The sequence below is a fragment of the Heterocephalus glaber genome, unplaced genomic scaffold, assembly GCF_053883595.1.
Source record: "Heterocephalus glaber isolate CG9 unplaced genomic scaffold, H.glaber_assembly_v1.0 deba00001429, whole genome shotgun sequence".
Classification (NCBI taxonomy): domain Eukaryota; kingdom Metazoa; phylum Chordata; class Mammalia; order Rodentia; family Bathyergidae; genus Heterocephalus; species Heterocephalus glaber.
The window spans coordinates 33,268,230-33,291,176 of record NW_028258294.1 but is presented as its reverse complement, the minus strand read 5'-3'; the positions used below and the strand labels follow the sequence as shown (position 1 = coordinate 33,291,176).

At 45.7% G+C, this 22,947-nt stretch overlaps 1 protein-coding gene across 4 annotated transcripts in view; it reads right to left on the bottom strand.

Moving 5' to 3' along the window:
• Positions 1-22,947, bottom strand: part of Cep164 (centrosomal protein 164) — a 72,387-nt gene that overhangs the window by 28,285 nt on the left and 21,155 nt on the right. For all 4 annotated transcript variants that reach the window (XM_013076588.3, XM_013076589.3, XM_021237836.2 and 1 more), the window contains exons 4-10: positions 22,489-22,693; positions 15,086-15,241; positions 14,582-14,713; positions 13,246-13,323; positions 5,449-5,832; positions 4,120-4,200; positions 2,223-2,306 (exon numbers count right to left, since the gene is read on the bottom strand). In XM_013076588.3, coding sequence (XP_012932042.2) covers positions 2,223-2,306; positions 4,120-4,200; positions 5,449-5,832; positions 13,246-13,323; positions 14,582-14,713; positions 15,086-15,241; positions 22,489-22,693 — 1,120 coding nt within the window. The remainder of the gene's footprint in view (positions 1-2,222; positions 2,307-4,119; positions 4,201-5,448; positions 5,833-13,245; positions 13,324-14,581; positions 14,714-15,085; positions 15,242-22,488; positions 22,694-22,947) is intronic.

Below are 22,947 nucleotides of genomic sequence, written 5' to 3'. Positions count from 1 at the left end.
AAACTGCTTCACAAGAATTCTCCTGGCAAGAACAACTGGGCAAGTGTATTTAAACTGAGGAGGAGGATTTTGAGGGGGATTAATGGCAATGTGTCTTTTACTGTAACAAATTTTTAAAAATTTAAACATTCATATTTTTGATCACACCTCATACATGTGGTAAGATGTATCAAATTGTGCACTTTTTTTTTTTTGGTACCAGAGATTGAACTCGGGTCCTTGCGCTTGCATAGCAGGCGGTGAAACCACTGAGCTCAATCCCCAGCCCCGTGCACTTTAAATATGTACCTTATTTTATGTCAATCACAGTGGTACCTCAGTTCATGAACTCAATTCTCTCCATGACTCTGGTAGCAAACCGAACTTGACAAAAACTGAATCAAATTTCCCCATAAGGTCAACACTGAACTTAACAATTGAATTTGATTTGGGTTTTGTCCAATTCAGTTTGTGACTAGAATCATGGAAAGAATCAAGGTCATAAACTGAGGTACCACCATGTAGCTCAATAAAGCTTTTTCTTCCCCACTTTGTGGTACTGAAGATTGAACCCAGGCCCTCAGCCATGCTAGGCAAGAGCTCTACTTTGGAGCTGCACTCCCAGCCCACAAAACACTTTTTAAATGAACAAAAACTAGGCTAGCTCAGGTCTAAGCCTCTATGGTTTTGTCCTTGGAAGAGAACTGGACAATGCAGCAAAATGGGTCAGAGCCCACAGGAAGGACAAAGGAGACTGCAGTTAGGGTTCTGTCTGTCCCACAAAAGGCGTGCTGCTCATTCCTCCAGTTCCACCTGCCTGCTCAACCCACCACACACACCCTGAATACAAAGAGAGCTACAGGCTGAGCCCTACTAAGAGCTCTAGTTGGTCAGCCAACCTGAGCATCCAGCGCTGCCTACCATTCAACAGGCTGGGCTCAGGTGTAACTTAGGACTTCCTCTGCCAGGGCTGGCTATCTCAGGATGGGGGGAGGGGGGTTTAGCTGAGAACCAAACCCAAGTCAAGCTCTGCTACTACTTTATACCAAGCCAAAAAGAGGCTGTTGGCCTCATTAGGTCTTAGATAGGACCGAGAAATCTCCCAGTTTTAAAGCTCCCAAATAATTCTGATATTGGCCAAATTTCAGAGCCAGAACAACTGAATTCACCCCGACCTACCCACCCACATTCTACCAACTCAGTAGCTCTCCCACTCACCTGCTCCCAAAGGGGCCTAACAATTTACCTGCCCCAAACTCTTTCTGACTTCCAATTTGCCCTTGTTTGTACTTCTATGTTCCTCCAGTACCACAAATAGGGTAACCAAAGTCTATCAGAAACCTGGTAGATAGGTAACAGCCCAGGAAGGCATCAGACACACCCAGGAGGAACATGAAGGACTCAAATGCAATCAACCTGAAAACTCTAGCCTGTCCCAGCATTTCACTAAGGACTACAGGCTGGCTTTATACTAAACATCTTGTTTGTTTTACCCAATAAAATTCTATTTCACTGAAACCAAATGCTCCCTAAACTTGCAGAGATCATGTGCTAGAATCTCTCTGATCAACCCAGAAAGGAGAAAAAAAACCAATCCTCTGTCTAAATCCTCGAGGACAGGATCTTCATTTCAGTCATCTTTGTACCCTACCTGGGTCAGATGTCATCTGTGCCCACACAGAGGGTACATCTGACAAGGAAGACACATAACCACAAAAGAAAACAAGAAGCCCAAAAGGGAGCAAAGAGTAGGAACAATTCATCCTGCTTGGAGGAGGGAGCTTCAGAGGTGGGCCTCCATGACCAGAAAGAGCTTGCTGTGGCAGAAGGGGAAGGAAGCAGCAGGCCCAGCAGTAGGTGAGGTAGAAGGGCTGCTCAGGAAGGATGAAGGGCAGACTCAGCTGATGGGGCAGATGGACTGAGGATGAAGCTGGAAGGGATGGATGGGCCAAGTTGGGAAGTGTCTTAAAATCCAGTCTCCACAACACTTCGCGCATAAGCAGGTATGGTCAATCCTCAATTGCTCAATGAATGAATAAATGGATAAATATACAGCAGCAACAGAGTAGGAACAGTCAGAACCCCCATCAAATGTGCAGTCAGAGCCATGCCTTAAGGAATTAAAAGGGAGAGAACATCCAGAAGAGCATGCTAGGATGGGCAAGAATCACTGTGGGCTATCCCAAAAAGTGGCTACCATGGAGAATGAGACCCTAGCCCAGCCTGCACCCAGAGAGACTTACCTCCCAGTGGACTCCATCCAGGACTGGGGAAAGCATATCACCATCTAGCAGGTCCTCTGTGACCCGGCTGTGAAAACCAAAGTCCTAGAGACAGTGAAGATAGGAAAGTCAACTCTGTCTCTTCACAACTCTGTCTCTCCTCTACCCCTAATGCCAACCTTCCAGAAAAGCATCCATTACGTGCCAGGCACTATACTAAATAAACATGTTGCCATCTACTAATTTACTCTTCAAAATAACACCAACTAGAAGCACAGACATGTGATAAAGCAAGTATAGAAAAATATTTATTGCATATGCTAAGTGGTATGTGAGTATTCACTGTAAAATTCTTTTAAGTTTTCTAGATGTTTGAATTTTTCATAATAAAATCATGGGCAAAAAATAATCCTGGGAGACCGAGACTCACAGAGGTGGAAGCAGGCTGGGGAGCACATACAATTTGCTCAAGGTCACACAGCTGATAAGCAAAGGAAATGGGGGTCAGACAGGCCCTGGGGCTGACTCCAAAACCCAAGCTCTGTCCAGGACATGTACTGCACAGCACTTTCCAGCTGTCTCTCCCCTCAATGCCTACCCAGGGTACCACAAGTGCCAGAAAACCTGTGGGCAGCTTGGAAATGAGGTTTGGTGGGTTCCTTCCAGCTCATTCAAGCCCTCCCCCTTCCCCTACAAGCACCTCTCTGGATGATGGGAATTAACTAGCAGTCCTTTCCCTACAGACTTCTTTGGGACAGGCAGCAAGTGCTAACCCAGGGCCAGCTCCTCAATGCCCTTTGGCTGTCACAGGACCAACCCCACACCGAGGTCAAGATCCTGCTGGGCTAAGTGAAGGACTGCTGTCCGACAGCATGCTAATGGGGACAGTTGGGTCATCAGCCCTGATAAATGGCGGGACGCCCAGACAAGGGCTACCCATGCTGTCCATGGCTTTCTCCCTCCACCCCATAGAGGAAAAAAAAAAAATGATGGACGCATTTCACCACATGGTGGCTGCTTTGAGAGGGCCACTCTTAGCTTCCAGTTCAGTGATACTGGCTGAATATGACATGGCTACTCTTCATCAATGGTTTTTGCCAACAACAATGACTTTTTCCCTCCCTCCCTAGTTTGTGGGGTTTTCTCTTTTGGTGACATTTAACTTTCAGTTTGAATTCTACTCCAAATATTGGATCTGCCATCTGCCTCCTAAGCCCATGGTTCAGTGCAGGGCTAGAGCACACAGCCTCCTAATTCCTCTGCCCCCTGCTCCATATCATCACTACTCATCCCTGACCCTCTCCCACTAATCTCTTGCCTTTGATCTGCATTCTCCAAACAGATGGAGGGAGGTATTTAGAGGCAATGCTTGGCCAAAAAGTACCCCAACTACTCTCCCTAGACTCAGACATAGCAAACTGGGAATACAGAAGGCTGGGCAGAGGATCTGGGACAAAGAAACCATGGATGCTTGCACTCTAGGACAAAACCTTAACTTTAAAGATGACACCACAGCAGCCCTCCCAGCCAAAACCTAGGGATTGTACCTTGCCTCATTGCTCAGTGGTCCCAGAAACACAACCTCTAGATTTGGGTAACATCCCGGCTAGAGCTTAGAAGCAGCTCACATGATCTCATAGACAATTCACTCACAGTAAGAGTAATAACAATAACATCTACTTAACGTTGAAAAGCTCATGTTTTACTTCTCTACCTCACTTTCTGCTCATAGCAAATATATAGGCAAATGATCTTATCTGTAGTTAACAGGTTGAGAGATAGGAGCTAACAAGACCCAACGTTGAGTGCTAACTTCCCCACTTACTAGCTTTGTGATGCCAGATACATTACTTAACCCAGGGGACCCAAAAATCCATGCTGTTGTCTCCCACAATGCTTCCTCTTATTGCAAACTCACCAGGCCAAGGAAGGACTTGGGGTCAGAAGCCATGGAGTCTGAGAGCTGTGGTTCCTTCTTACATTCACTAATCTCCAAATCCTAAGGAGACAGACACACAGAGAAATCCCCCAGAGGGGAGCAGAGAGTCAAGCCAAACTGAAATCTACCTCTTCTTAAAACTGCAAAGAGCCTGCCATTCTCTCCAGACACACAATGCAAGTCTGTCTCCTATGACCAGCCAGGGCTGGATGGCCCATTTGAGTGTAGACAACCATGCTCTGAATCAGATCAGTCCAGCATCACATGTGAGAGGAGCCAAGTGCAGTAGAGATAATTAGAAAGTTGGCAATACAGAAGCTTGATGCTACCCTAAAAAATGGAAAAATGGTACCTTTTCCAGGAAGTAGATAAAAGCTCTCTAACTGAATTCCCTCACCATCTTCCCTGAGGACCAAGGATTAGAAAATCTAAAATGCCAAAAGCTGTCCCCACTCAGACATATTTCTGTCCATTTTAGTCACTGGCCTAGTCAGGTAAAAGCAACCACTTCCACGTCTTGTGCTGCCTCTGTAAGAGCCACTGAAATCAAGGAGAAGAGTCTCCTTGCTGGGCATGACAGCACACTCCTGTAATCCCAGCACATGGGATCCTGAGGCAGAAGGACTGAAGCCAGCCTGAGCACATAATGAGTTCAATACTAGCCTGTAATTCCAGCACTCTGGAAGGCTGAGGCAGAAGGATCCCACATTCAAGCCCAGCTTCAACAACTTAACAATTGACTAAGACCTTGTCTCAAGGTAAAAAATTTTAAAATGACAAGATGTAGCTCAGTGCAATGGCCCTAAGTTCAATCCCCAGTGCCAAAAAAAAAATATTTTTGTAACCTAATATACTTGTGCTGGGGAAGAACACACTCAACTATGGTACACACACACACACACACACACACACACACACACACACACACAACTTCAACAGAACAATTCGGTCAGATTGCAGCGAACCAAGACTAGAAGTAGAGGGAGAGGCAGGGAAGGGGAAAAGTAAGCAAGCAGGAGCAGAGAAGAATATGAACATCCCAGAAGGGGGCCAATGGAAAACCTCATTTCTGCTCTAAATTTCCAGTGCCAGCACATTTGCTGTTTCACTCAGGATTTTACTGCCTGCTGGGTCTGGGTATATTTGTCACAATTAAGGCTTCTGGCTGATGCTGACAGCCCAGTACACACCTTCGAATGATGCTCCTGACTCAGTAATGAAGATGTGGGGATAGGAAGCTGCACAGGGCCAAAGATAGAAGCAGAGGGTACAGGTGGCCGGTACTTAGGGGACACCATAGTGACTTACTTCACTGGCATCTGATCTGCTCTCTTTTGCAGTAGAAGCTTCCCTCTTTAGCTCTTTTGCTGCTTCTTCTGTCATGGAATCTTCCTCTCTTACATCTATCAGGTCCTCTTTAGAGCCCTTTTTAGAGCCCTTGGCAAGCTGACCAACCCCAGGGTCCACCCCAGGGGTCACCCGACATGTGAAAGCTGCAGGATCACTCTTCTCATTCTCTTCTTTTCCTGGGAGCCAAGGACTTGATCTTCTGTCCTGCGGTCCCTTGCCATCAGCACTGCTCAGACTACTGTCCGTGCCTTGTCTGAGGAGCTTTCCAGGAGTAGTGGGGCTGGCAATATCTGAATCAAGTGAAATGTCCTTCTCCACTGGCTGGCTTGTTCTTGGAGACTCCTAGGGATCACAGATTATGTCAGAAAGGAAAACATGAAGAATACAGAAAAGCAGTTTAGAGACATGCTACACGATGGAGCTGCTATTTCCTGACTTCCATGGACTAGTGCTTGAGTTTTCACTCCAAGTTTCCAACACCTAACATAGATTCCTGTCCCCTTCAGATCTACTAGATTGGAATTTCTATGGTGATCAGTTATGTCCAACTGGACTCCTGTCCACTGATGGGCTTGGAAATCACTGCATTGGACTACACAACTCTGCCATCATCTATCATGTCCTCTAGAAATAAGTCTGTCTCTTTCCAGCCCCATTAGCCAAAAGACTGCAAACTCAAAAGCCAAGATTCATTTAAGAGGATGATAAGAAATCATGTGAGAGAAAGCTGGCAAAGTCCAGAATTTGTACCTTTCATTTTTCATAACCAGCAAATGAAAACCAAGGAGGGTTCCCTTCCTCCCCAAAGCCTCCCTTGTACAAGCTGATCGTTGACAACCTTGCAGACAGTGTCGTCCATCCAGGACTATCAATTTGGGTCCTCTGAAAAGCAATGTCATGATGGGGTTAGATCTATTAGATCTAACAAAAGGTACAAAAGATCTATTAGAGGAGATGTCTGGGATGGATAAAGGAACAGGGAGGCCTTTCAGAACATGATGCAGGTCTGAACCAGTGCCTCCAGAGAAGGAAGACAGGAGATGGAGGAAAGCACAGGATGATTCTGAGAAGTGTTGTCCAGCCCAGTAGAGAGTATCCCAGCAGAATGTCATTAAAGGAGGCCCATTCAGGCAGGAATGGCCTTGTCCTTCAACCCATGTGACCTGTCACTAAGAGGAAGCATGGTTTAGGCATAAACTAGAAAGTACAAAAGGACATCAGCTGGCTGCTGTCAATCTTCTAAGTTCCACTCAGCAGGGTCTCTTACAAGGAGATATGAACACCACACATCAAAAGCAACCACACCTGCTTCTCACACACAAACCTCACTTTAAAGACAAGTAAAAATCTATGACTGCTTTCACTGAATTCTCTTGAGTTGGCCAAAACAGAGGCACAAAACCCTTCTCTGGAAATCTAGCCTGTGCTCTCTCCTGGGCTCCGGCTGCAAAGGTTTCGTTCCAGAAAACATCTGTACTAACACTTGAGCTGTCAGGTTGAACAATTCCTGACCAGGGAATTGTAAGACTTTCTGCTTCTCTATTCTGAAGATTCAAACAAGGAGCATGATGACTGTGTTACAGTTTAGACCTTGAATGATCCACAAAGGCTCATGTGTTTGAGGCTTAGTCCCCACGTAGAGCTACTGGAAGATGGTAGAACCTGTAGGAGGTAGGTCCTAGTTGGAGGTCCTTAGGTTACTGGGCAGCATACCCTGGAAGGGGATTGTGGGGCCCTAGTCCCTTCCTCTCTGGGCTCCCTGGCTCAGGATGTAAACAGTTCTGCTCTACCACATGTGCCCACCATGATATGCTGCCTCACCACAGCCCAAAACAACATGGGGCAACTGATCAGGGACCAAAGCCAGAATAAACCTCTTTCACAAATTAATTATTTCAGATATCTCACTGCAGTGATAGAAAGCTGACCAACACAAGAATCAAAAGGTTCAAAGAGGGCCGGGGATTTAGCTCAGTGGTTCTGCCGCCTGCCTAGCAAGAGTTAAGGTCCCGAGTTCGATCCCTGGTACCAAAAAAAAAAGTTCAAAGAGAAGCCCTAAACACGGCATTTATTGATGAGAATGCTCTGGCAAAGTATCTGTTAAGCCCAAAGATATAACCATCGCCTACAGGTCTGGTAGCCTATTGACAAGCTAACCTAAGCTCTTCAAAGATGGTAAAGACAGGCAGTAAAACAAAGCAGTACACAGCTCAGCTTTGGAAACAAACAACCTACACTCAAATCTTGGCACCAACCTTTCAGATGTATCACCTCAGGTTAAGTTCTCGGTGCCTCAGTTTGCTCCTCCAAAATATAAGGATGTAATAGTGCCCACCTCATAGGGTTGCTGGGAAGAATAAATGAGTTAACACTGATTCAGTGAGTTACAGAACTTAGAAGTATACAGAAGTATACAGAGAGTGTCTAATAAATGTTACCTAGTACTGTAGGATAAGACCTAACATGTTTGTCCACTGAGCACCTTCTATATGCCAAACGCTGCCTTGGGGAACCACACATGACTGAGACATACATCTTTCTCTCAGAGAACTGAGCCAACATTAAGAAAAGGAAAATGTCCCAGATAGGCTTTGTTATAAGCTTTTACTCCCCAAAGCAAAGAAACACCAGATGCTGGGGTGACACTGACATCAGCCCCAACCCGTACCTGGAAGAAAAGCAGAAGGTGAACTGGAGAATGCAGGTACTATATAGTGTTACTTCTCCCTCCCCTCATATAGAAATAATCTGTGTGATCCCTGGGCTGAAGAAAGAGGATAGAGCTCCTCTTCTGCAGACAAGCTGCTCTGAGCTATGGCTAGGCTTCACTTCCCAGCAGCAGCCAGAACTCAGCAAGGGCTCCATGACTAGTCTGCAGGGCTCCACAGACTCCAGAGTGACAGTTTCTCAGGGTAGGAGAGGGATATCTAGCCAGCCACATGCCCTCCCTCAGCAAGTAGTGTCAAATCCATCCTGGCCATGCACATCTGGAATTAAGGAAGGTTATCCTGCTTAAAGCTGAGAGTGAAACTTGGCCCAAAGAGGGCTGCCAGGGAACAGACCTTGGGCTAGGAGACAAGGGAAGTGTCAGGCCCCTGACAGCACCTACAGCCTCCAAGATGAAGATGAAGTTCACTTTCTCACTTAGCCCACAGCCCTGCCTAGCCAGCCCTAGCCTGCTTCCCATGGTTCATCTCCAGCCACAGTCTGGTCACATTCTCTTCCCCTGCCTGCAGGTAAACCACGCTACTTCTCTAATTTGCTGTGCTTTTTTGTTTGGTGAGGGGATGCTATAGATAGAACCCAGGGCCTTGCACATACTAAGCATGCACTCTAACACTGAAATACCCTCTGCCCTGCCATGCACATTCTTACACACACACACACACACACACCCCTATTCAAACAAACTTCCCTGGTCCTCACATCACCTCTTCCAGGAAGCTTTCCTTGACCCTTGGGCCAGCTGACCTGAAATCAGCTTTCCCCATCCTCTTCCATAACACCTATCATAATTGCTGGCTTCCTGGTCTATTTCTCTCATCAGGTTTGCTCCCTATTGTGTTAAGTACCCAGTTTCCTGCATATAACAGATGCTCAGTAAAGGCTTGTTGACTGGATTTTTAAAAGTCAAGCCAGCCTCTGTGAGGTTGAGGCAGGAAGATTACAAGTTCGACTGCCTAGGCAACTTAGTGAGACCCTGTCTCAAAATAAAAAATTGTAAAAGGGCTGGGAATGTAGCTCAGCGCAAAGGCCCTGCACTCAATCCCCAGTACCACCACCACTACTACCAAAAAAAAAAAGCCATCAATGAGCATATAGGTGTGTTGTGCAGATAGAGGAACTGAAGCTTCTCTCCCTACAATGCAAAATAGAGATGTAATACTTATTTGTCAAGGTCACACAGGGATTAGACTATATAGTAGTTATGGTGCTTATTAAATGGAAAATATCAAACAAATGTTAACTATTAACTATTCAAAATGATGGAAAAACAAGTAACCTATCAAAAATCAGAAAATGCCAGATACAAGTAGAGATTCTCGTTCTCATACATGAGAGGATACAAGTAGACTACATAATAACCTTTGGCCCAGTCTAACCAACTCTCAAGCCTTAAAGTCTCCAAAAGAAGATTTTCAGCTTGGGGTGTGCCTCAGTATAGGGTGTACTTAATATGCACAAGATCCTGAGTTCAACCCAAAGCACCAAAAAAACAATGATTTTTTCATATGATGGGGCTGATCCTTGTCTATCTAAATACTAAAACATGGCTAGTATTAGAATAATACTGCACCTTGTCAACGAACTCCAATGACAGGCTAGCCAGAGGCTCACCTTGAGGGTGGAGAAAGCAGAGGAGATTACACTGGCCATAGGTTATCCACAAATGGCTGAACAAGAGCTGAGTACAACTGACTCACACCCACCTCTTTTCTCCCAGCTGCTACTCCTTGGCATATCACCAGACCAGAATCCAGAAGTCCCTACCCAGCATACACACTCAAGGTACCTGTGCAGTCTCATGCCCTGGGCTTTTGTGGGTACCCGGCTTTGCCCTCAGCTCATCTGAGCTCACACTCTCCTTTCCTGCTGCTACTGCCCCAGGTCCTTGAACATCACAAGGCCATTTGCATGAGGAGGGGGCTCCAAGGAGTACATATAAGAACCATTTCAAGAATATCTGACATCCTCTCCCAAAAGCCAGAACTCTCCAGGGCTACGGTCTCCACTTCCTGACTAGAACACAAGGCCAGGAACTCCTGCAATCGTATGGGGCGGGGGGCTGAACCATGCATTGATCTGTCTGGGGAGACCATCTGCCAGGCCAAACATCAGTCCAGTTTATTTTTCTGGTCTCACCCCCACCCTAGCTGGTCTCAACTCTTTGCACAGCTCCCCAGTGTAGTTAGCGCTTTCCGATCACACTGACATCATCCTGTTATTTCTAAGCCCTGGCTCCCTCCTGCTCCTTTGATCTGCTGATGGGCTTTTCATCAGCGCCACATGGCCAAATGGCCACATACTGCCTTCTCGCCCACCCTTCTGCCTCTCCCACCTCCTTCATATGCGTTCTCAGTGCTGTTTCCCTGAACCTTTCCCTTCTAAGTCTGTGACAGACTAGAAATGGGTTTAAGTTGGAAGACAGAAGAGGAGGGAGAAAGACACAGGGGGAAAGATGCATTCTTGCCATCCTACTGCCCTCTCATGGAAACATGAGCAAAGTGATTGCTCAGTGAGATAAGGCAGAGTTAAGCCAGGAAGAAACGCTCTACACAAAGGCTGCCTGGGATGCCAGACAGTAGGGAAAAGTGGACAGTTCAGAGGATCCAAGGACTGTAAGCTGAGACAAAAGGCATTCTCAAAGGCCAGAGCGCAAGCAGATGCAGCTTTGCCTGTTCCAAAATCATCATTCATCCTCACTACTAGCTTTCCCTAGCAGAAAAAGCCCTAATTCCTGCCTGAAGTTAGAACATATGAATTCCACACCCCATGTGACAAAAAGAACTCAATCTGCTGGGCTGCTAGAGACAGGGGTGGGAGGTGTATTAACACTGCCCACTCCAGACATTTCCCCCATCACACTGAGGTGCCTATTTATATTAAAGAGGTTATAAAATGTTTGCAAGTTCCCACTCCCCCCACATAATCATCAGAAAGAAAATCTTCAAGAAATTCAGGACATGATAAAGATGAAAATGCCTTTTTTGTCGACATCTGTAACCCACTACAAAGTAAAGGTTAAATAGTTCAAGATCACAGTGAATCATGATCAGTCCATGTTGAGATCATCAATCCACCAGCTGCTAGCAAGAACCAAGTACCACTCTACCCAGAACTTGAGAAAACCATGGGAAGAAAAAAATACTGTACAACTTGCCTAGATATCCCCCACCCCATCCCAGCATATAGCGCCTTCATTCATGTATTCATTCACTCTCCATTGTTTAACAAAACATCCCCAGGAGCTTCCTATGTTCCAGGCAATGGGCATGGTGCTCAAATATAAATATGAATAGGCAGAATCTCCACCCTCATCTTGCTCAGTGTCTAGGAAGCTATCCTCTTCCTCCAAAAGCAACTAAGTCTGCCTAACACTCTCATAACTACTCAAGGTCACTCAAAACGGAGCAGCTCCTTTGATTCCATCAGTCAGTGCAGGTCTTAACGGTGGCTGAGGGTAAAACAAAGTTGTCATATCAGGGAACCAAACAGAATGAAGGCCTCTGAGGCACCCATCCAAACTAAGTTCTGTTCAAAAGGAACCAATTCAAAGTAGACATGTATCAGATCGACAAAACAGATGGGATACTCAGAAAAAAGTGCCACATTTGGCAGAAAGGGTTAAAGTCACAATCAAGACTTATATGACTGTGTAGATCCAAAAAGTTGGATAGCTTTTGCTCTAGCAGGCAAGAACCTAAGAAGAAGGTCCTGTCCAACAGGAAGGGCTGTGTCACCTTGGGAGACAGGGTTGGGAGGTCCATCTACAGCTTCAGGTCTCAAGAACCACATCAGGGCCTGTCAGCCAGCATCTGAAACCTTAGCTGGCCTGAGACAGTCCCCTGGCTCTGAAGGTGAGATGAACACCAAGAAAAACAAGTCAGAAATAATAAGGGATAAAGCCTGACAGCACATGACTTTTATCCTAGCTAAGGAAAGTGAGGCAGAAGGATCAGAAGTTGATAGCCTGCCTGGGCAACTTTAGCAAGACTCTGTCACAAAATAGAAAATAAACATAAGAAGGGTGGGGATGTACCTCAGTGCTCCCAGGGTTCAATCCCCAATATCAACAAAAAAAAAGAAAAAGAAAGGAAAGAACATGGTATAATAAGGAAACAAATTTAAATCTATGATAGTTGCACTTTTGTTTTACTGGCCTGTTTTGTGATCATTCTAATAAGGTGTGGGTGATTGGTTTCATTTTAAGGTGTTTAAGGTATTTAAAAGAATTTGATAAACTAGACCTATAAAAAGTTTAACGAATTAAGCCTGCAGCTAGTATTTAAATGTTTGTGTAACTCTAACTCATTGACTTCATGATCCATTGGCTGTTCTTTATTTTGGGAATAAAGAAATTTCAGTTGTTTAAAAGTTAATAAGTCAGACACTAGACAAAGAACACATAGTAGGAGATGTTCCCTTCCAAGTGCAAATACACATTGGAGGTTGTAGGCATTAAATCATGATGAGTTTTGCTGTTCATCTGTTCTTTAAAAAGAACATTCTCATGGGAAAGAGGACAGACTTCAGAGAAAGGGATCAGAACTCGGTAGCATGTTCCAGAAGCTATTCCCATCTACACTCTACATTTTTCGGCCTTCAAACCTTTACTCAGGTTGTTCAACTGCCTAGAATATTCCTTCATATCCATCTTGTCTAAAACTCAGCTACTCTTTTAAGACCCAGTTCAGAAGTTATCTCTTCTACCAAGTTTTCCCTGATGTCCACACAAGTAATTTCTTCTTCCTAAGTTTTTGAGAATGCAGAATCTGAGATGGCAGTAAGCAGATTTCTTTTATGTTCACAGGTCTTACAGCACCTAGTGAAGTGTCACATGCACTAACATTCAAGAAATGGTTATTTGATATATGAGTAAGTAAATGGATCCCCTGCTCCTTTTCATTCTCTAAACCCCACAAATCCTGGATAGGACTGGAACAAAATGGGTACCTTTCCAAATATGATCCCATAAACAGAAAGGCTTCAGAAGGAAGGAGGAAGCATTTGCCATCAGGGGCTTCAGGCTCTTACCTCATATTCAAAGTTCCCCCCCAGGGACCCGAGATCCAGATGCAGGTTCTTAAAAAACTCATTGGAGCTTTGGACACTCTAGAAACAAAAATGATCATGAGATTAGGTAAGTCTGTGGCCATCCCAAGGGAGGGGCATGCAGAGGGAGAAGTGGGGTCCTGCTAAGCTGGCAGGCAGGGCCAAGCCAGGGCTTCAGAGCAGGAGCCACTAACCAGCCCTTTACCCATTGTGAATAATTCTGTGTGCCAAGCAAATGGCCAAGAAGCTCCTCAGCTGTATCTTCAGGATCAGACCTAGGATGCACACAGACTGATCAAGAAATGAAATTGTGGGTTACAAAATCATTTTTGCTTTTATTAAAATAGCACAGAGGTCAGCCAAAGGTAGAACCAACTCATGTATTCATTAACAGATGAGTAGATAAACAAAATGTAGCATAAATGTAATGGAACACTATTCAGCCTTCAAAAGGAATGAACAGAATTACATTCACATGAACGCTGCAACATGAACCTTGAAAACATGCTAAATGAAAGATGAAAGACACAAAAGGAAAAAATACTGTATGATTCCACTTATACAAAATATCTATAATAGGCAAACTCATAGAGACATAAACCAGGCTGGAGGTTACCAGGAGCTGGAGAATAGGGTGATTGTTTAATGGGTAAAGAGTTCGTTTGTTTTTTGTTTTAGGACAGGGTCTTGCTATATAGTCCAGGCTGACCTCGAACTCATGGTGATCCTACTGCCTCAGCCTCCCAAGTGCTAGGACTACAAGCATGAGCCACCCTGCCCAGCAGGTACAGAGTTTCTATTTGGGATTATGACCAGCTTCTGGAAATAAAGGGTGGTGATGATTGTACAAAATTGTGAAGGTATTTAAGACCACTGAACTGTACACTTAAAAATAGTTAAAGTGACTGGGCGTGGTAGTGACACCTATAATCCCAGCCCTCTGGATGGCTGAGGAAGATAGGTTCAAGCCTAGCATGGGCAACATAGTAACTTAGCAAGATCCTGCCTTAACCTAAAAAATTTTAAAAGGGCTGAAGATGTCCCTCAGTGTGAAGGCCCTGAGTTTGGTCCATAGTACTGCCAAAAAAAAAAAAAAAAGTAAAAATAGCAAATTTTACATCATACATAGTTTATCAAAAAAATTTTTTTTCTTTCTTTTCTTTTTTTTTTTTCAGTACTGGAGATCAAACTCAGGACCTTGTGCTTGTCAGGCAGGTTCAGTGCCACTGAGCTACATCCCCGGCCCCTAAAAAACATTTTTCAAGAAAACAAAATTGTACAGAAGGTTTGTAGGCCAGGACAAGGACTTCATCCTTACCTGGTTGTCACTCTCCTCCTCATCCTCATTGGTCTCTTCCCCTAAAGCCAAGAGGCTGACAGCATTCTTGTCCTCATGGATGGAGCCCAAGAGACCCTTTGAATAAGCAGAAGTCTTGAGATCCTGTGGAGGCTCCAAAATAGAGAAGGAAAATCAAGGGAGGACTCACCAGGAAGACTTACAGAATGACTGTGGAATGCTTTTCCTACTCTCCGTGTAGACATTTCCCACATCAAGTGCCCCCTTGTCCAGGATGCTGACCTGGGGGCTCCGGCTCCCACTGCCTGGCTCTGAGGACAGGGAAGTCAGAACTGGTATCCCTCTGCCATGACCTGTCCTCTACTGTCCAACACCCACATTCGGCGTCACACAGGCATGACTCAGCTCCTGTATCCGATTATGACTGCTGAGGACTCGGTCTATTCCTCTACTCTTCATCTATGGGCCCTGGTTCTAGGAGGCCTGGCGATAATTAAACACTCTACACACCATCAAAGTACTTACCAGCGGGAATTCCCCGAGCTGAACAGACTCTGCAGAGCTCCCTGGACTCACATTTTGAGATCCACGAAGAGCAGAGGGTTGGGCATCCACGAGGCCTCGTAAAGGAGCCAGGCCCTTGAGAGGAACATGGATCGGGGCTAATGAGGAACCCAGAGCCTGGGCAACAAAAAATATCTCATTACAAACCCAAGAAACCACATGGCTCTGAGAGTGTCGGATACAGATACAAAAATAAAACATCTAAATCCTGCCCGCTCAAATTTAAACCCTCCGCTTGGAGGATACTAATGAAACACAACATCCAGAAATTGCCATTGTGCCAACTGTGTGAGAAATCACAGGCTTGTTTCTTGATTCTCATAACTCGAATGCTATAGCACATAAACAGTTCTCTCACATCTGGCAGATGCTGCATAGGGTTCTGCTCTCCTTTCAGAAGCCATGAAGGAAGTATGCGGGAGAGGGATGCAGAGACAAAACCCTCATCTACCCGAACAAGAAGTCTCAATAGATAAAGCTTAAAATTGATGAGTGCAGAAAAAGCAATCTCAGCATATCACTGACAAAGATGGAAGTAAACACCAGAAAACAGTGGCTGCCTCTGAGGAGGGCTCTGCACCCTGGAGAACTGCTGTACTTTGTCATATGCCTTTTGGTACTATTTGACTTGATTTTGGAATTTTTTTTTCTAACTATGGGCATCTATTAGTTTAATGAAAATGAAAAAAAAAAATGCATGAACAACAAAAGAACTCTCTCTGCGCTCCACTGCTGGGGAAGGCACTGAGAAGAGACCTGTGGAAGAGAGCAATCTTCCGCCCTGCTCTCACAAAGGCTTTGTGCCAGCCAGGACTGGGGAAAGAAACTAGACTGGGTGTGCCAGGGATTAGGCTCAGTGGTTCAGCCACCTGCCTCACAAGTGCAAGGTCCTAGGTTCAATCCCTGGTACCAAAAAAAAGAAGATCGACAGAAACTAGATTGAGGGCAGAAGGTGTGGTGTGAGATCAACAGACTCTCGGGTTCCCAGTTTACTCATCTGCAAGATGAACAGGGTGGGTGCTGTGCCCCCAGGGAGGGTTTACTGAGCAGCTCAAACCAGATGATGAATGCAAGGGGTCTTTGTGAGTGGCCCAGGCTACTCTGATATTATGGGATGGCACCATTGCTCAGATTCCCATTATGATTACCTGGGCTTACAGAAGCATAGGCCAGCCGGACATGGTGGCTCACACCTACAATCCCAGCACTTGGAAGGCTAACGCAGGAGGGTCAGCCTAAGCTACCTACTGAGCTCAAGGCTGGTCTGAACTACATGGTAAGACCCTGTCTCAAAGAAAAAAAAAAATAGGGCCAGGGATTTAGCTCAGTGGTTCCACCGCCTGCCTCAAAAGCACAAGGATCTGAGTTCGATCCCCAGTACCAAAAAAAACAAAAGAAGAAGAAGAAGGGCCAGGGGTTTAGCTCAGTGGCATTATGCCTGCCTCACAAGCACAAAGTCCTGAGTTCGATCCCTGATACAAAAAAAAAAAAAGAAAAAAGAAAAAGCACAGGTGAGATCAGCATTCTGGGGACAATTTACAAAGAGCTCTTCATTTCTCAAACTTAAAATGTATAAAAGGAAGCAAAAGTTTTGTTTCCCTCTAATCCCACAGGAACTGAAGAAAAAGGAACCCAGAAGAAGTCAGGCTGAGGAAGTTCAGACTGGTCATCTTCTCAGCCACAGCCTCAGCCTAAGCCTAAGAGCCAGGTCCCTGGGTAGTCCCAGCTGGGCCTGTTTCTGCATAGAGAGGGCATCGGATGCTTGGTTGAAAGGTGAGGTGAGAACCACCCCTGAGTCTCTGCAGATCCCCAACCATCTAGACTGTTGTAGAGTATCACTGTTAGGGAGAAAAAGAGCTGATACATAAAATTGGCCAAAATGCCTGAGTACCACTGATACGTAATGTCTCATCTTACTCTCACAACAACTGGAGGCAAGCTCTGCCTTTACCCACACTCCCCTTGAGCAAATGGAGGTTGGTGAGATCAAGAACCCTATCCAAAGCCACAGGGCTAGCAAGAGAACTTTGCAGGGGGAAAAAAGAGCTTGTTTGGGCCAGGGATTTAGCACAGTGGTTCTGGCACCTGCCTTACAAGCACAAGGTCCTGAGTTTGATCCCCAGCACCAAAAAAAAAAAGAGCTTCTCTAAATGAACTACGAGCAAACTGGCCCAGGCCCTCCTACTTTTAGCCCTTCCAACCAGCCCCAGCATATCAGCAAGCAAAATTCTTCCCACACTGTATTTACAGAAAATTATAGACTCCTAACATGGCTAATTTGCTAACGTGCTGGGGGCTTGAGGGAGAGAGACAGGCATGCTGAAGCCTTTGTTCTCCGGGCCCTTTACTAAATCAGTGGTTAGCATAAAAATTATACATTCCTGGCTCCTAGCTGATCATCTTCTATAGATGGCCATTAACTCTGAGTGTGGGGCTGTGCATGGCGTTGTCTTTCAGAGAAGATAAACTTGCTGCCATTGGGCTAATTAAAACTTTCAGGATAATCTGCAGCTTATCTGATATTTATAGTACTATAGTAGTTATTAAAGCTCACAGAGAAGCAGTGCACGTCAGCAATTAGGAACCAGAGGGAATAACTGGGTAAAGCCACAGCTGGGCCAGAGCAAAATAGCCAGGGAAATTCAGACTGATCTCCATAGTCTCTGATCCAATTTGACTTCTTCTGAACGAAGAATATGGTGACTCTTATAGGGACAAAGGATTAGAATGACAGGGCAAGCCCAGCCCTTCGGCAAATCCCAGTAGGGGAGGAAGTAAAGTCACAAATAGGGACTGCACAAGCATGACACAATTTAGCTATTTGGTTTCTGGGGACCCAAGAGGAAAGCAGCAGAAACAGCTCATTGGACAGTACAAGGAGACTGTGTGCCTCAGTCCTTCGTGAGGGTATAAACTCTCTAGTTCCTCATGCCTCCGAGAAGGACAGGTTCAGAGCTTTGATGTAGGTTGTTCCTAGAAATAACCCTGCTTCCGAATTAGTTGATGAGAAAGGCTTCACAAACCCCAGAAGGTGGCTATATCCTGTATGATCCCCAGCATTAGTGCCACCTTGCCCACTGTCGGTGCTGATCACCTTCAAAGCATGTGAACCACCCACAAATTAACAATTATATCCAGGGAAGGGAAGTCAAAAATGCCCTATCTTGTAGGAGATGCGGTAGAAGAAATATATGTTGTCCCACAAGACAGCCATCTGGGTAAAGGGATCAGTAGTACTAAGGGAGGATAAGTAAGAAGAAAGCAAATGTAAGGGCTTTGTTAAGACATGAACTCCACCTGCTCCCTCCCTGCTAAGTTCACCCTGGCCTGAAGCCTCAGGCCATGCTCTCTAAGAAGCCTACCTGGTTGAGAAGCTGTGTCTCCCCTGGCTCTGTAGCAAGCCTTCTGTTGATACTCAGCTCGACTAGCTCCTGCCTGAGGGGTCTGCTGCTTGGCTGGCAGTAAGCTTGCTGAGGAACCTCCTGCCCTGCAAAGACAGGGGCCACCTCCTGATGGTGTTCCAGCAGCTGCAGCCCGCACGACAGAAACCTCAAGTCCCTCTCCATGATTCTCATGGCCTCTTGTTCACCCTCACTAGACATCCTGAAAGACTCAGCAGCCATGCAACAGACCATGTCGGCAAAGTCTTTGCATGGTATTTCCTGCATGCTCTCAGACAGCCCCAGACCCTCCAGCCTCCTGGAGATTTTGACCATCTGCAGGATGTGCTGGTAGAACTTCTGATCCTCAGAGTAGTCTCCACTCTCTGACTGCTCCTCAGCAGAGCTTTGTATGTGAGACAAGTGGAATGCCAGGTAGGGGCACAAGTGTGAATCTCTGGGCCCCGGGCCCGAATGATCCACCGCCAGCACAGATGCTCAGGAGCTCTGTAGGCCCCCAGGGAAGCTGTTCGCCTCACCAGGGATTAGAGACACAAGAGGCAAGGCCTGGCTGCTGTCGCCACTGCTGCAGCTCTCCAGGTCAGTCCCAGACACACTAGGCTTCCTACCTTCATTGGGAGGGTCTGGAGACTCTGGGAGCTGGCTCTTCTCAATGTCTGGAGCCTCAGAAGAGGCATTCTGGGCTGATTCTGATGCCAGGGTATCAGGTCGTATTAGGAAGCAACCCTGCAGTGGATCTTCAGCTGTGGCCCCCAGAGCTACAGGGGCACTGGGCTCTGTTTTCTTACAGATCCCGGGGGTGTCCGTGTTGACAAGCTTGGAGACTTCTTCTACCCACATTCCTGGGGGCTCTCTCCTTCGCCTCCCCCTGCCCAAACTCTAACCTTCCCCAGGAACTCCCTGCCAACTCAGATCTTCAGCTAAGCTGCCATCTACTAAGAACATCTTGCTCTTCCTGGTAGGCAGCATGTGGTCAGAAGAACAAGGGGACAGGGAGGACTCCTCCTCAGGGGAGTGCAAGGGAACAGGACTGTGACCCTTGTCCCCCGCAGGGCCAGTGGAGCTCAGTGTGGCTATGCTGTGGCTATGCTTCTCCCTTTTTAGCTGTGGGCCCTTGCTGGCTTCAGAAAGCTTAGTGTGGACAGGGTCCTGGCTCTTGCTTCCTAACACATCTTGCCCATTCTCGAGAGGCCCAGTGTTCTGAGGACCCAGGGCTCCAAGCATCTGCTGTCTGGTCCTCATTTCCAGCTCTTCTATTTCAGGGTCTGAAGACCCCAGGTAGATTTTCTCTGCTGCCTTCTGAGGTGTCTCCAAACCCTGCTGATCAGCTATTTCTGTCCTGCATTGGGCTGGAGCCCTCCCTAAGATTTTCTCCACATCGGCAAAGATCTGGTGGGTTTGGGAAGTTTGGCCCTGGGACAGTGGCTGCAGCTTGCTGGGTAGGGCACCCGTGGAAGCCCAAGGAGTGTCACTCAACATGCATGGACTCTCTCCTTTCTTAAAGGATCCCTCACTTCTAGCCTCCATTTCTTGGTCTAGGTCCAGATCAACAGGCCCAGGTGCTGAGAGAGGGGATGGGCCACAGAGAAAGGAAGAAGCCAGAAGTCCCTGCTCAGGCTGTGTTTCCTAGATGGTTACATAAACATGCAGAGAAAACTAAGACAAAACACTTCTGATTTATACCTACTACCTCAACCCTTGGCAAGTTCTTAGCAGAAACCCACCCTCCACTTAAAGCAGAAATCAAAAAGAGAAGAAAAGCTAAAACTTCCTTGGTTTGAAAATAAGCTGTTTTCTTTACAGAGAAGAGGCTGGACTAGATCAACAGACTGCAGACCTTGCTCCATGGTACCTAGGGGACTCAGTGCTTGGGAGGCCCTATAAAATGGACATGTGACAGAGAAGAGGCATCATTCAGGCCCACCCCACCCCCCCAGGTTCAACCAAAGCAGCTCCATTTCTTTCTTTATAAGCTGTACCTCTACAGAGAAAATGATCTGAAGGCAGGGCTCTGTTATTAACAAAAGTCTGAAAATCACTAGCCAGGTGTTACCTAAGGTACTACTCTCAGGTTCTGTGATTCATTAATTTTATAAAATCCCCCTTTTATCAAGGACTCTCAGAAATTTTGTACAAGGGAGAAAAGAGGGGAAGTACACCCATGGCCTGACCCTTGGAAATTCATTCCAGTGTCTTCTAGCAAAGGCACAAGTTGCTACTGCTTGGGAGATAACCTAAACAGTCATAGAAGACACCATAATAAACCAACAGCTCCTGCAAACATTCACACTAAACGCCATCCGGCTGGGACTGCACACCTCCAGGAGGCCCAAATCACCTGCATCCAGGCTGCCACCTTGTTCAGGCCTGTCCTCCAGACAAACTCAAGCTTGAGGTGACTGTCCTGAGCCCAAAGAACTGATGGCCCAGAGCTGTCCAATTACCCTCATTTCCCCCAAAGTACAGAAGAAATTCCTTTTAACAGGGGTCTCCAGGAATTCAATGTATCACAACCACCCCCCAAACCCTCACTTCATTTCCTCTCCTACCTTTAGTCATGTCATACCTTGCCAGACTATGCCAGAGCCTGCCAGATACTGGAGTATCACTTTATACAATCCTACCTAGTGAAAAGCCTATCTGCCACCTTTTGCCTTTCAAACATATGATATCAGAAAATTCAACCTATTTAGAAATTACCTACCCTCTTTTCTCTATCTAAAAGAATGGGTTTGTTGTTATATTTCTCAGGTCTATGAGTAATATGCAGGGAGGGAAAGGAGGGAATCAACAAAGCTTGAACATGATAAAAAGGATAAATTAATCAACAACTGTTCAAAGCTAGAAATGACACCTTAGGAAAAAAGACAGGGCTGAGGATGTAGTTCCATGGTAGATAGACTAGCATGTGAGAGGTCCTGTTCAATCCCCAGTTTAAAAAAAAAAAAAAAAGGACAAAATCTTCAGTGAAAAATATGAGGCTTTGGTGAGAAACAGACTATAAACAAAAAAGGGACAAAACAACTTGGACCATTAAGAGGGTTAAAAAAATATACCCAGTGCTCCCCACCTGGCAGAACTCAGTTCCTCTGGCCCTCCTTTCCTCAACATACCTACCAGCCCCATGGCTGAGTGAAGGGAAAAAGGCCTGGTCCCTGTAACACCTATATGTGAGCCAGTCTGGGCCTCAACTCCCTAAGCCTCCCAAGGTGCTCCTCCTAAAATGACAGCAATAATTTCCACCTCCTAAGTTCAGAGATGTTAAAGTGACAAATAAAACAACAATGGTTATAAGACCATTTTGAATTCAACATAAAAGCTACTCACCACCACCACGACCACACTGAAATAAAATTCCAGTTATCCACCACTAACCAAAGACACTGGTAACAAAGAAAAGCCATGTAGCAAATAAAGCCCAACACTTTTCTTTTCAATCTTGAAGGTACTGGTGTTCTGACAACTGAATTCAAACTACTTTAAGCAAATAACAAGCCCACACTAGGACAGCCACACCCAGTGACAGGGAAGAACCCTCACTCATGTAGGCTCACTGGCCTCCAGCAATTGCTCCCTGTTCCCAACCCAGAGTGGCAGACATCATCACTTACACTACTTTGAAACACCACTGTTGGCAGTGCTGCTCTCTTATTAGTCCGATTATGCAACACATGCTCCAGAAAGAAAGCAGTGGAATGGGCTAGGGATTTAGCTCAGTGGTTCCACTGCCTGCCTCGCAAGTGCAAGGACCCAAGTTCAATCCCCAGTACCAAAAAAAAAAAGAAAGCAGTGGAATTGTTTCAAAATGGTAATAACTGCTAGAAGACAAGCAAATTTAGATGACATACTGTCAAGAATTTATTATCGTTGTTTGTAATCTCCTGGCTATACACATCTACAGGTTCCCAATATCCTGCAGGTTTCAGTCCTGGCCCTTCTCAGAGCTGGCATCCACTGACTTACCAGGGGACTTTTGGAGGCCTCTTTGTCCTTCTTGTCTTTCTTTTCCTTTTTCTTTTTCTTGTCTTTCTTCTTAACGGCCCCAGGAGCTGACAGTTTTGCCCGCTCTTGAAGCACCAACTTCCGATAGTGTTCATCGCATGGATGGTCCCACGTAGACTGCCCATTGGCAAAGTTGAAATAGTAAATATCACCTGTGATGTCCTGGCTGGGAATGAGCAAAGTTCAGAAGTTAATCTCTGCTCATGTCCAAAGCTACTTAAGACAAAAACAGAAAAAGAAGAAAAGGGGACAGGACACAGAGAAGACAGGGGAAGAAAGGGTTTGGTAGTGAAAAAGATTAACACAAAATTAAAGGGTACCATATGGCTAAGAATAGGAGTTAGCTTAGATATGAACAATAGATTTAGATGCATAAAGACTTCTATAGATAGAGACACATAATCGTTAGAATTCCTGGAT